Source organism: Ovis canadensis, chromosome 3 (assembly GCF_042477335.2).
Source record: "Ovis canadensis isolate MfBH-ARS-UI-01 breed Bighorn chromosome 3, ARS-UI_OviCan_v2, whole genome shotgun sequence".
NCBI lineage: Eukaryota > Metazoa > Chordata > Mammalia > Artiodactyla > Bovidae > Ovis > Ovis canadensis.
Genome location: NC_091247.1, coordinates 193,329,898 through 193,343,544, shown reverse-complemented (window position 1 = coordinate 193,343,544; position 13,647 = coordinate 193,329,898). Strand labels below are relative to the sequence as shown.

Sequence of the window (13,647 nt, the reverse complement as noted above, 5' to 3'; positions counted from 1 at the left end):
TTTCAATGGATTTTAGGGTGGGGCTAGCTACACTTAATAGTCTTACGCATGCTGGAAAAACCAACTGTGTGTTTTAGGGTTGGGGGGGCTTTGAGTCTCTCAGTAAATCAGTCCACCTACCAGCTGAGATCAACTGCCCAGGTAATTGATCAGTCAGGTGTATCTGTGTAACACTGAGGCTCCAGTAAGCCTCACTGGTTGACAGTACTCTGGACATGCCGTCATACACTGGTGCTGGGGGAGTCATGCATCCTGCTTCCACGGGGAGAAGACAGTGTCTTACAAAGTTGTGAGTACTAGGTACTTCTTACCTTGGCTGATTTTAATCCGTATCCTTTCCCTATAATAAACTGTGGCTTCCCTGGTGGCTCAGATGGTAAAGAATCTGCCTGTAATGCAGGAGACCTGGGCTTGATCCCTGGGTTGGAAAGATCCTCTGGAGAAGGAAATGGCAACCCATTCCAGCATTCTTGCCTGGAGAATCTCATGCACAGAGGAAGCTGGCAGGCTGTAGTCCACGGGGTCACAAAGAGACATGACTGAGCACCTAACACTTTTGCACTTTCATAATAAACCGTAAGTATAACAGCTTTCATTGAGTTCTGTAAATTCCTCTAGTGAAGTACAGAACCTGAGAGTGGTTTTGGGACTTGCCATCCCCCAAACTTATAGTTGGTGTCACAAGTAAGGGAGATCTTGTAGAAGACTGTGCCCTTTTAACTTTTGCAGTTTGACTAACTGAGCAACTGATTTGAAGACTCTTAGGCTGTGGCATTGACACCTAATGGCAATATCTTAGGGCGGTAAGATTAACACTACAAAACTGCTGACATTGTATTGTTAGCAATAATTAAATAGCACTATTTGTCCTTATTTAGATTCTTGCTCTTTAAGCTCTTAATGGATCTAATATCACAATGAACGTAATGAATATCCTTTTAATGAGGTTTCTAAGGGACACTTTTTGCTATACTGATAATGTGATCACTTCTGACTTCAAACGTAAATTCCGTGGCTCAGAAGTTGCTTATACACATAGGCAACTAAAAAATGGAACAAACGTGTTTTCTTAATTGTAGGGAGCTTTAGTTTTCTCTTTGCATATTTTCTTTCCAAATTGGTAAATATATCACACAAAATTGGACTTAATATAGACTTTTCCCCCAAAGGTCTTGGCCAGTTTCAGTGTCAGAAAGATTTTGATAATTGTGGTTATTTCTTAAATGTGTGTAACAACCTTAGCCTTTGTTGTTGACTAAGCCCTGAAATCTTTGTTTCTTGAAAGTTTTAAATTCTATTCAGAAGTTCTCTTCAGTCCCTCTGACTTCCAGTAAGGACATGATTTCAGGTCTATTTGTTTTTGCTTCTTGGCCAAACTTTTGGGTCACCTTTACAGTTTAAGTTTCCTCTGTTTATCTGATGGTCAAAGGTAGAGACTGAAGAAGAGGGCTAAGAATTTGTTTTCTTACAAAGTAAGTATGTTTTTCCTAAATTGTGGTCGTTTTTATAAAAACTGCAATTTTAGGGAACAATAAAATTCTGAAGGAATCTCAAGGAAGAAAAAAATTTTTTTAGTAACCCTAGTTTGTTGGGAAACCTTCAGACAATTTGTATATATTTGAAAGAAAAGTAACCCTTTAAAAGAATGTATATACAAATCATAGCTTCCCAGATAACTTAAATATCTTTTTAGAGTAAATCTTGGTATTCCTTCTAAATTGCATGTTTTTTTGTTTTTGTTTTTTGTTTGTTTTTACTAGTGTATTAAGAAACATATATGGGGAGGAAATGGCAACCCACTCCAACCCATTTTCTTGCCTGGAAAATCCCATGGACAGAGGAGAGTGGCAGGCTATAGTCCATGGGGTTGCAAAGAGTGGACACAACTGAGTGACTGAACGTGCACACACATACTTACTACAAATAGCTGTTTAATGTCTGTGCTCCCATTAAAAAATATTTTCAAGGATGAGACTAAGGGTCTAAAGTTTAAGATCATTAGAGATGGTAATTTAGTTTTCTACACTTAAAGAGTTGGAGTGTAAGATCTAGGGGGTGAGTCTAGTGTAAGGAGTGGACAGAGCTTGAAATACCTAGAGCTAGTATTTGCCCTGGGAAAACAATGTATACAACTGAGGAACATAAACTAAAACTCCCAACATTTATTCAACAGAAAACTCAGAAATTTCTGCCATAATTATTGAGAGGCATGTTTTAGAAAATGAAGAGGATGGATTAAGATTGAGAAAGATTAATCAATTGAACGTAGAAAACTATATAAAAGATCAAGAAGCTTTTTTGCTCAAACCACTACAAGATTTCATTAACATATGTGATGCTAATATGACCTTGATGGGAGAAAAATATTATGGTATTTTCCTCCTGTATCTTTTTTCCATGCTCACTGGGAAAGTGGAGACTTGTAGTCCAACGGGGATTTCAAGCGTGAACTTTTGAACCATGCTGCCTATGAAATCTGGCTTTGCTACATACTAGCTGTGTGACTTTCAGCAACATACTTCGCCTTTTTTCTCCTGTTTCCTCATCTGTAAAATATCAGTATGACAGTTAATGAAAACCCACAGAGTTCTAAATATTCAACAAGTCAATACACATACAGCACTTAGAACAGTATCTCCTATTTTGTGCTGAATAACTGCAGGGGTCAGAATTTTGAAGCTCGGCAAAGGGTACACTATTCAAGAAATGGATATAATCACAAAAAGCAGCTATGTTTATCAAACATTGGCCTTCTTTAGAGATTGGTATGAATGGGCATCTGTGCTTTATCTTTTTTTCTTTCCTTTTTTGTTTTTTTAACCAAATTGCTTGTCTTAAGCAAACAAAATGATACTCTTGAAAACTCACCTTTCATCAGTAAGAGAACTCCTTCCGATTGGCACATTTCTTCGTTTGCCTGGGTCCTGACTTTCTCTGCCCTGGTTTATACTGGCCGTACTGCTTTCGACAGCAACCAGATGCCAGGATGACTACACAAGAGCAAAGAAAGATGACAGAGGTGCAGAGGGCCACAGGAACCAGCCACGTCTTTGCAGGAGTCACAGGTGCCCCATCGGGTGTTGCGTCTTCATTCTCAGATGTATGGTTTCTGCTGTTGTACCCTTTGGTCTTGTTTAGTAATTGTTTACTGCTGTTGAGTTGGGAGGGACTAGGCATATAAGAAAGTTTTGTGTCTCTGGGCACAAAGAAAGGAGAAACAGTCTTGTTATCTGGATTGTTGACGTCAGTACTGGCTGACACCGTATTTATCTTTGTGGTAATGGAGTCATTCAGGGCAATGAATCTTGCCCAAGAGCCTGTGGTCAATTCCTTGGAATACCTAGTATTATTTGCGGTTGCCAACAAATCTTGATGTGTGGTTGGTGACGGAGCCTCTATTGATGGTAGCATTTGGTTTATCATGGCGGTTTGTTGTTTATCTAAATACATAGCTTTTAGAATCCTTAGTCTCTCCCATGTATCAGATGAAGAACGGGTATTTAGATATGTGGGCAGTGATTGTTCAAAAACCAGCAAATCAGGATCTATACCTGAAAAATAAGTAAGGCATCATTTATTTTTAGTTTAGCAGAGAGGGCCCTAACGTACAGTTTAGTGAAGTCCTGGATTTTGCCTCTCTGAGTTATGAACTATAGCTAATTGCAAGTTCCGCTAGTGCACATTTCTCAAAGGCTTTGAGACATACTGACCACATTTGAATTCTTAACTTTCTAAGACATCTTCTATTGGGAACAAACTTGGCTACATCATAGAGAAAACTTTGTATCTGCCAGGGCTTTTAGGCAACAGTAGCAGCGTGAGGGCAAGAACTTCAGAAACAGTAACCATTTGATATGAATAACATTTTAGAGTTAAACAAAATGAGCCCGGAGAAGTGTAGCTATTGAAAATTATTAGCAGAGCCCTAAATCTCATCCCTTGGCAGTGCCTCCAGTCTTCTTCAGTGTTTGTCCTCTCTCCTCTTATAAACTCCTTTCCGGCTGGCTTCAGAAACTGTTTCCCTTTCAGCCTTTCTTGTTCCCTCTCTCTCTCAGCACACCAACATCCACTTCCTTCATGTCCTTTCTGACTTTGTTTTGTGCTTTCTGTCATGCTGTTTCCATTCTCTATTCTGCCAGAATTCTGCTGCTAGAGTGGTCAGGGCCTTCCCTCTTTCCTGATTGCTGGGAGTCACTGCTTTGACTTTTCTCTTGTCCTTGACACTGATGGCCACCCCTCCTTGAATTCTTCTTCCGACTCCCTGCCCTGGGAGAAAAGTTACGACCAACCTAGACAGCATATTAAAAAGCAGAGACATTACTTTGCCAACAAAGGTCTACTAGTCAAAGCGATAGTTTTTGCGGTAGTCATGTATGGATGTGAGAGTTGGACTATAAAGAAACCTGAGCACTGAAGAATTAATGCTTTTGAACTGCGGTGATGGAGAAGCCTCTTGAGAGTCCCTTGGGCTGCAAGGAGATCCAACCAGTCTATCCTAAAGGAAATCAATCCTGAATATTCATTGGAAGGACTGATGCTGAAGCTGAAACTCCAATACTTTGGCCACCTGATTCAAAGAACTGACTCATTTGAAAAGACCCTGATGCTGGGAAAGACTGAAGGCGGGAGGAGAAGGAGACAGCAGAGGAAGAAATGGTTGGATGGCACCACTGACTCAATGCCCATAACTCCAGGAGTTGGTGATGGACAGGGAGGCCTGGCGTGCTGCCGTCCATGGGGTCGCAAAGAGTTGGACACGACTGAGCGACTGAACTGAACTGACTCCCTGCATCACAGATTCCTTTGGCACTTTATCTCAGGTTGCCTGCGTCCCATATTTTCCTTCCTCTGTTGGTTCTCTCCTTGGTCCTAACTGGATTGCATGATTTCTACAGTCTTAAGTCCTTGGTTTTCTGCAGTATTTCTCTGCATCCCATATAACCTCTGCCCCGACCACACCCCCCAAGCTCCCCACCCCACTGCCACTGCCAAAAATACTATCCTCATTGTCACCACTACATTGATGACCCTGAAATCCATGTGCCCAATTTTTCCCCCTTTCTTGAGCTCTGATCTCATTTCTCCTGTGCACTACTGGATGTTCCCACCTAAACATCTCACATCACCACTGACATTTTCACAACCATCATCTTATCTACCTCCTTGTCTTGTTCAGAGGCATCATCATTCTTCCATCACCCATGATAGACTGCACTGCTAAGGGATTTTTGACTCCTCTGCTCTCTCTCTCTCTCTTTTCTTCTTTTTTTTTGCCTGGAGGGATCTTACTTCCCAGAGCAGGGATCAAACCTGTGTCGATGCAGCAGAAGCACACAGTCAACCACTGGATTGCAGGGTTAAGACTTCTCTTCTTCTCTATCCAAAAACTAAGTGCTATCCGATCCCTTCCCAATATGCTGGTAACTATCCCTCTCCTTCGTTGCAAGTAAAATCGCCTTGTTCTGGCCTGCATTCTGCTTATAATTTTCCTGGACTAAGATAACCAGACACATCACTCTAATGATAGCGTTTTATCATTAAATATCTTTGTTGTTTCCATATTTCTGACAAAGTCAAACCAACAGTCCGCTCTGTTCTTTTGTTACCTGGCCTACCCTATCCTACCCATATTTCCATTGCAGCCCCAAATGTGTCCATACTGTAGTGACATCAGTGTTCTTACTCTCCTGGGGAGTGACATAGACTCCTTACCTCTACGCCCTCTTCCATGAAGCCTCCCCTGAATAATCGAGCTTTCTTTAGCTCCCCACCCTCAACCCTTTGAGCCTTTGTACTTGAGGCAGTATCACCTATTTTTAATTGAACTGTCTTTCACTGTGAGACTTCTTTCCTCAGCTAGATTAGAAGGAACTTGAGGGCAGAGACACAGCTGCAGTGATACACACAGCTTGTGGGCAACAAGCGCAGATCAAGATCCCCTTTGTATTGTGATGGCAAAAATCGACCTTTGATGTTTACTAATCTGTACCCTGAGATTATATACATGGGCAAAGGACACTTAAATAATGTGTTTTTCTAAAGTAAAACATACTGGTTATCTTGGGACCAGAAATTAATATGTGGCAGTAAGTGTATTTCCCATCCCCGAATCAATCTTTGTAGAATCCTTGTATATAGTGTCAGCAAGCCTCAAAAGTGACATTTAGCATATTACTTACTTCTTAGTTGTATTCTTAACGACTATAGTAGAAATACCTATTTTGGCTCCTGTTGAAGGCTCTTGGGATAAATGAAATACAATATTCTTGTTCAGTCACATATGATTTGTTATCTGGGACAAAGTCATCTTTGCCAAACATGCCAAATTAATGAGAATTTCCTTTTACTTTCTGCCTTGGAAGCCCCAAACTTTTCCAGACGGAGTTCACTGGAAAATAATTACTTAGAGATTCATACATGGCTTCTTCCAGCCAATTTCTAGGTTATTTGCCTCTACTAAAATATTAGACATTCTTAGAAATACATGCAAAATACATAAATCGTTACCATCTGTTATGTTATATAAAATGGCACTGGTTCCAGGCTCCAATATGCAGCTCTCCAGGGTTGGGCAGTGAACATGGAGGCAGTTGACATTGTCATGAATAGGATCATGGAAGAAGACGGCCAGGTTACAGGACACTGAAAAGGAAGCAGGCAAAGTATGTCTGCTTGACTTCTGCAGCTTGTTAAGCTCTGAGTAGCTTATGTTTCTTTCACAAACACTGGATTAACAGTTCATTGCAGGGCCTTTCAGACATCTAACTATGAACTGAGAGCAGCTATTTCTGTGAAGATGGGGAAATGCCTCTTCAAAAGAAAATACTGATTTGTCTTTCAGTAATCGTTTGTACATTCACAAGCTACATAGGATTACCTGGAATTATTTTGCAATCCAAGTATTTCATGTTCAGGAAAACTCAACTGACTACAAAAACCTGTCCCTGGAGGGGAGATTTATAATATCATATTCTAATCTGATGTTTACAGTATGAGATTTCCAGGCATAATACCCTCTTGGAATGCTAAGGGATTCACCAGAGAAAGAAATAGGACAAATGCTATAACAGAAAGGGGAGTGATGGGAAGAGCAAAAACAGCACTGACTGTTGCTGGAAGAGGCTCAGGTGGTATAGCGGCAGCAGTGTTAAACATGACCTTGACCCTGACTGCAGGTGTGTGCCAGCCCTATGCTGCTAAGCTACGTCCAGTGAAAGCTAATCAGTGTCAGAGGAAGGGAGGAGGCCGACAGGGTGGCTAGCGTTTGGAATTGTAGGGGGCATTGCTCTCCCCAGCTCCTCTTTTCTAAGGAGATTTGCTCCTTAAAAGATACCATATTATTTCTGGATAACTTTTAAGTCAGATTTATTGAGTGCATATCTTCAGTCTTGTCATCCCTGTAGTGCAGCACAGATTTTCCTCCTGCTGCTGAACAGTAGGAACCGTGTGATAAGAAATATTCTTTGACCCAAAGGTATCAGCTTCTTTAATAAAATGAGATTACAGAGGGATAGTGTACTGTTACCAGACCTCAGAGTGTGCCTGCAGCTGCTGTGGAACTGTTGGCAGAACCTGCTCCGCTTCTGTGTAAGGCTAACTGTGGGGGTTACCTCTCCCCCATTACTTTTGGGACACCCCATGTTTCTGCTCTCTTTATTTTTCCAGGAGGAAGAATGAGAGAAAAGTCAATTAATAATTCATTGCTAATACATTATAGATTACCAAGACATTTTCCCTGAGGACTGTGCTGTAAAGTTCAAGGAAAAGGAAGAAAGAACATCATTCCAATTTAGACATCTGAATTTCTGATAAGAAAGCAGTGGATCCTGCAGGGATTAATTTTTTAAGATCTTTTACATTCTTCATGTGTATTTCAGAGTCCCAGCTCTGAGTAGGTTGGCTACTGCAGGATGGTAGCATTTTGAAGCTCTGGCTTCCAGGTAAAAAGAGATATGTGTTTGTGCCTTTTCTTCTGGGGAAGGAAAGCCACAACCCCACAAGACTCTAAAATCCTACAATTCCAAATGGATGCATTTAGTATCTGTGAAAGTCCATAGTCCATAGTTTCCCTGGTGTGGAAAATAAGGTAAATTCATGGCATGGGAAAAATGGGGAAAAGTTATCACCCCTCCCTCATCTGCTCTCAGTGAATGTTTCTGGGGTTATAAGCATCTGGAAGCTGAAAATTTGCTACCTTTTTCAAAATTCCCCTTTAATAAATTAATTGCTCTCTTCTGTGCCTGATTAAATGTGAGGGCTTAGTCTGTGACAGCTTCTTATACTGGGGTCTCTTGACAGTTTAGATTCTCCAAGGAGCTCCAACCTGTACCCTAGAAATCTTAGATGGATAATTGGGCAAGAGGCAATTAATGTCAGTATGAGACCACAGGAAGAAAGTGTGGAACAAGAGAATTATTTTAAAGTGCTGTGTCACTTTTGTTCTTTCCCAGTAGCTTTCAAATCTTGGAAAAGAAATAAATGAAGGCAAATGTAACTTGAAATTCTGCAACAATGAAGCATTTTTCTAATTACAGGCCTTGATTGTATTATATGAATGATATTTAACCCTGATTCCACATCTCATACCCAAAAAAATTACGTCAGGGTATTTTGTAGATTTCTTTCTTCCTTCCTCCCTCCCCAACTCTTGTTTCCCCCATCCTTCCTTCCTTTCTTTTCTCTTCTTTGCCTTTCTTCCTTTTTCTAGTTGATATATATCTCCCTATTTCTTTCAAAACATGAATCACAATCTAAATCCTATTCAATACATTCCCACATTTGGTGAACCCAAGTGAGCACATTTCAAAACTGTGGTATGATACTAATATCACCAAAAGAACTTTGAAAAGGAAATTATTATAAATTCTTTTGGAATTATATATGCTGTATTCTGGGCTATAGAAATATTGTTAGGTAGCCCTCAAGGAAGTATTTTCATTTAGCACTTTAGTGAAGAGAAGCGGTTCTCTGTTACCAGCAGGCTCACTGCCTCCTGGGTCACTGCTAGATTTATGAAGCAAGCTGGCGCTGACCTCAACTGCAAAGTCAATCTCAGTGTCTCTCCCTCTCTGCCCCCTGCCTCCTTCCGCGCATCTTCCCTAGTCTGGGTCAGTTGTTCACTGGACCCTCTGCCAAGGGCTCCTTCCCCAGGTCCCCATTTTAGAAGTTTGCCCTGATTTTCTCAGGTCTATCATGGACACTTACCATCCTTCCTAAGACAGCAGTTCCGACTGCACTTCTGACCGGTGTTTTCAGAATAATACTTCAGGAACTGGGCCCCCAGCTTCTGAGACTCCTCCAGGTCAATCAGAAGACCTGGGAAGCGACGGATCCAGCAGTCTCTGTAAAACACGGTGGGCGAGCAAAGAGAGTTTGAGCTGCCCCCCATGCTCAGGAGCAATATCACGTCTGCTGCTACCACCACCGCATGCATTTCCCTGGAATGAAGACTCGGCAGTAAGCCTGGCGACCAGACAGATGCTGGAGCTGACCATCAGCGTACAGAACAGCTGGGGTTTCAGGGCTGTTGTGAAGGAAGAGCTTCCTTGGAACTTTGAGAAGGGTCACTTTCTAGAAAAATAAAGTAGCTCTTTGACTGCACATTGATTTTTCTTTTGTTTCTTCCCAGTTGCACCCTACACCTTGGACTTGGTGACTTGCTGGTGTTAATTCTGAACACTTTCCAGGCCATTTCAGTACTCTGTCCTTTAGCCTCTGGTAGACGTAGATTCTCTCCTCTGCTTTTCTTCTTTCTCTGAAAGGGAAGTCACAGACACCTTTTACCAAGTAAATATAAAGACAATTTGAAACCCTAGCCAAGAGTCTTTCTGAGTAAAACAACAGTCACTTGACGTCAGATAAAGGAAGGATCAGTTCCATCAGGAAACAAGACATCATTTTGTCAGGATACTTCTGTCAGTTTCTTCGAGAAACTTGTGCCTGCAGATTTTTTTTTTTCAGTGATCTTTTTTCTTTGAATTGAAGTTCTAATATTCAGAATCACTGGGGGAAAAAAAGGTAAATGAAAAGTGAAAATGAAATAAAAATGAAAAAAAAATTTTAACTTTGCAGTGATTTTGAAAACACTGAGTATGAATCCTGGTCACTTCTGGGGTCAGGCATTTGTTTCTGCAAAGGCCAGCCACATGCTTTTTGAAAAGATTAAAGATCCAGCCAAGAATATTTTGTTCAATCAAGAGTTAAAAGCATAATAGAAAATTGTGAAGAAGTTCAGTTTGGGGATTTTCTGCTATTTATGTTTTCAAGTTACAAAGAAAACTTTGTGAAGCACATACATAAAGGCATCTCTGAAGCAGATGTAGTCACAGGAAATGTGCATTAGGGAAATAGTTTTAAATTTCTAAATATTAATAAACTTACTTCCATTGCAACGCCAAAACATTTGAAAAAATATTAAAGGCCGTGAAAATGGCCTCTTTTGTGAAGATTATGTTCCATATTCCACAATATCCAAGATGAAATTGGTTCAAAGCAAAGAACTGTTGCTTTTTAATATCCATTTTTATACAAAGCACTAGTGGTAATTAGTTTGGGGTATAAAGTACTGTGTGTGCTTAGTCACTTCAGTCGTATCTGACTCTTTGCAATGTCATGGACTGTAGCCTGCCAAGCTCCTCTGTCCATGGGATTCTCCAGGCAAAAATACTAGAGTGGATTGCCTTTCCTTCTCCAAGGAATCTTCTTGACCCAGGGATCGAACCCACATCTCCTGCATCTCCTGCATTGCATGTGGATTCTTTACCCCTGAGCCACTGGGGAAGCCCAAAAATGCTGTACTGCTTTTTAAAAAAATGAAAAAAGGTGAAAATTTTCCCTCCTGTGATCTGTTTATCACATATTTTGAACTTTTCTCTCCATCTGTCTACTAATAATAGTGTAATTATATCTTTTAATTTTTAGAAACATATAATATTAGTAATTAATAATAAAGAGGATGACAGTCAAAAGGCTGATTAACTTAAAAAATTTCTTCTGAGCAAAAATTAGAATAAGTCTTAACCTTGCATAAGCTACATAAAATACACTAAAAATAATAAATATTTTATTCTAATAAACTTCTTTTAAAAAACAAGTTTCAGTTGCTTACCTGCAAACAGGCTTTCATCTGTTCAGAGGAAAAAGGGAAGAAAGGCTTCCTAAAGGCAAAAACAGGAGACAGAGGAGGAACAAAAGAGTGCTCCCTGTTTTCCCCTGAGATTCCAGTAGCTGTTTGGATTAGTCCAAACCCTGGGGACATAAACCGGAAAGTCAACTTTCTAACCTCCACATCTTTCAGTCACATTAAATGTGGCTTCTTTTCTGTGATATATAATTCCCTGAAGTGCTCGTGTTTCTGGCAGGGGTAAGGGAACAATCCACAGTTGTTTAATCCTTTTGCTCTCAAATGATGTTCACGGGGTGATCAAGGTTGCATTTAAAAGAATCTACAAGTTCCAATGTAAACGCAGGCTTTAAACTTTTTAAAACAAATTTTGGGGTGGTTGTTAAACACTGAGTCTGGAAACAGGTAACTTCTTGTAGCCGGCTATTTTGAAAAGGAGAGATTAAAAGCAGGACGGGGGTAGGGGTCGGGGGTGGGGGTGGGGAGAGAGGGAGGAGACTACAATGACCTGAGGTAGGGCCCAGAACCATCCTCCCAAGAGCCTGATTCAGTAGCTCTGAGGTGGGAACCAGAGTTCTTATACTTATATGAAGTGCCTCAGGTGATTTCCTAAGATGTCTGGAAAACACTGAAATAAGTGAAAGTTTTGGCTTCACGAAGATGCTCAGCATGAATTAAATAGAGCCATTTTAAGAACTGTTCTACTTTAAACATTTAAATTGCCCCCATGCTTTAATGAAAGCAAGAAATTTCAGTCTTGCTTATTAAAAAACAAAAAGGAAACAACTGTTTTAGAAATACAGGAGGGACTAAAAAATAGATATAAACAATTTTTAAGTGGCAGTGAGGTAACAGCAGACACTAAATTCAAAAGATGTTTGAGAAACAGTCAATATTTCATCTTTTTTAAAAGATAGTAATTGTAGTATTTACTTAACATTTTCATTTCACCAGTTCATAAAATTGATGGAAATCATTGGAATGGAGAAATTAGAATATAGCATTAATTTTTCTTAAAATGTTTTGTTTTTATTAAATGGATATACAAATGACAATCCACCCAGTGGGCAGAGGAACCTGGCGGGCTACAGTCCCCAGACACAACTGAGTGACTGAGCCTGAGCATGCACTTTAAAAACCCAAATCATACAGAAAAGTACAAGAAGAAATAATAACCATCCAAGATCTTACAATCTTAAATCTTTTGGTAAACATCCTTCCAGACATCTCCATAAAAAAATACATGTGTACAATTTTACAAAAAATGGATTCATACTGTTTCAGAAACTGTTTTCAAAAAATCCAATGCAAAATCATATGTTCAGTGTCCCTAAAGAAAGCTCTGCATCCAAAGTTGTAACAGTTCTACGGTATTCATTCTACTCATATACCAAAATTTACTCTGCACCTCAACTTCCTCAGCTGTAGAAGAGTATTAAAACAGATTGCAATCCATGCAAAGCACTTACAACATATAATAAACATTCAATAAATGTTAGCTACTGCTATTGTTATATGTTGTTTTTCAATCTTTTATTATTCAAAGCAACACTGTGATAAACATCTTGTACTTTGATTTTTCTCTCTTCTAGGTCAAAAGGTATATTTTCCATAAATTCTTTATTTTTCTTTTAAAATCTTTTTCTTATGTTTGGCTGTGCCAAGCAACTTAGTTCCCTGAAGAGAGAAAAAGTGAAAGTTGCTCAGTCATGTCTGACTCTTTGCAACCCCATGGACTGTAGCCCACCAGGTTCCTCTCTCCATGAAATTCTCCAGGCAAGAATACTGGAGTAGGTAGTCATTCTCTTCTCCAGGGGATCTTCCCAATGCAGATCAAACCCAGTCTCCTGAATTGCAGGATTCTTTACTGTCTGAGCAACCAGGGAAGTCCATTAGCTCCCTGACCAGGGATCAAACCTGTGTCCCCTGCAGTGGAAGTCTGGAGACTTAACCACTGGACCACCAGGAAAGTCTCCATAAATTCTTAAAGAAATAGTCTAACTTTGTGTTTGACCCTTACTTTAGATTTTAGTAAAACAGACTGTTATGTGTTTGAAGTGAATCATGGTGCCACAAAGGTCAGTCAATAACAGATCAATCAATAACAGATCTATAAAAGTGTATTTCCAGTTATAGACAAGCAACATTTTCATGAAGCTTAATAGTAATTTTAGGTCTTTGGTAAATAAAGTTTATAATGTTTTGACTGCATTTCTGGCTTAACAGAAAACTTACTTTGTGAGTTATTAAAATGATTTGATCTTTAAGAAACTTTCAATTCTAAATGACATTACTATCATGTCAGGGGCCAATACAGGATCAGCACCTAGTACTGGCAAACTGACACCTTACATTACCTGCCTAAGATCTGCTCTGATAATATTATTGGGCGTGAATTATTTTCTAATGCATGCGCTTCTATGAGCGTGATCTTTTTTCACTTTGGTCCATTTTTAAAAAGCAAGAAAATACCAGTGTAAGGCATATCTATGACACCTGGGAAACAAAAGCATCCACTGGTGAAA

The 13,647-nt window shown here is 39.8% G+C and overlaps 1 protein-coding gene across 2 annotated transcripts; it reads right to left on the bottom strand.

Moving 5' to 3' along the window:
- Positions 1-311: 311 nt before the first annotated feature.
- MANSC4 (MANSC domain containing 4) lies at positions 312-10,051 on the bottom strand. 2 transcript variants are annotated; one of them, XM_069585467.1, is made up of 4 exons: positions 9,205-10,051; positions 6,508-6,642; positions 2,869-3,551; positions 312-508 (listed from the first exon to the last, which is right to left on the bottom strand). In XM_069585467.1, the coding sequence occupies exons 1-3, from the start codon at positions 9,431-9,433 to the stop codon at positions 2,875-2,877; spliced, it is 1,041 nt and encodes a 346-aa protein (XP_069441568.1). In that variant the 5' UTR covers positions 9,434-10,051; the 3' UTR covers positions 312-508; positions 2,869-2,874. The 2 variants fall into 2 exon arrangements, with proteins under 2 accessions (XP_069441568.1, XP_069441569.1); XM_069585468.1 differs by lacking the exon at positions 312-508 and adding an exon at positions 2,148-2,546.
- Positions 10,052-13,647: the final 3,596 nt, after the last annotated feature.

Coding starts and splice junctions, on each gene's coding strand:
- MANSC4 (XM_069585467.1), bottom strand. CDS start 9,433: ATGCATGCGGTGGTGGTAGCAGCAGACGTGATATTGCTCCTGAGCATG. Junction 6,643..9,204: donor CTGCTGTCTTAGGAAGGATG/GTAAGTGTCCAT, acceptor CTTCCTTTTCAG/TGTCCTGTAACCTGGCCGTC. Junction 3,552..6,507: donor TTTATATAACATAACAGATG/GTAACGATTTAT, acceptor CTTATTTTTCAG/GTATAGATCCTGATTTGCTG.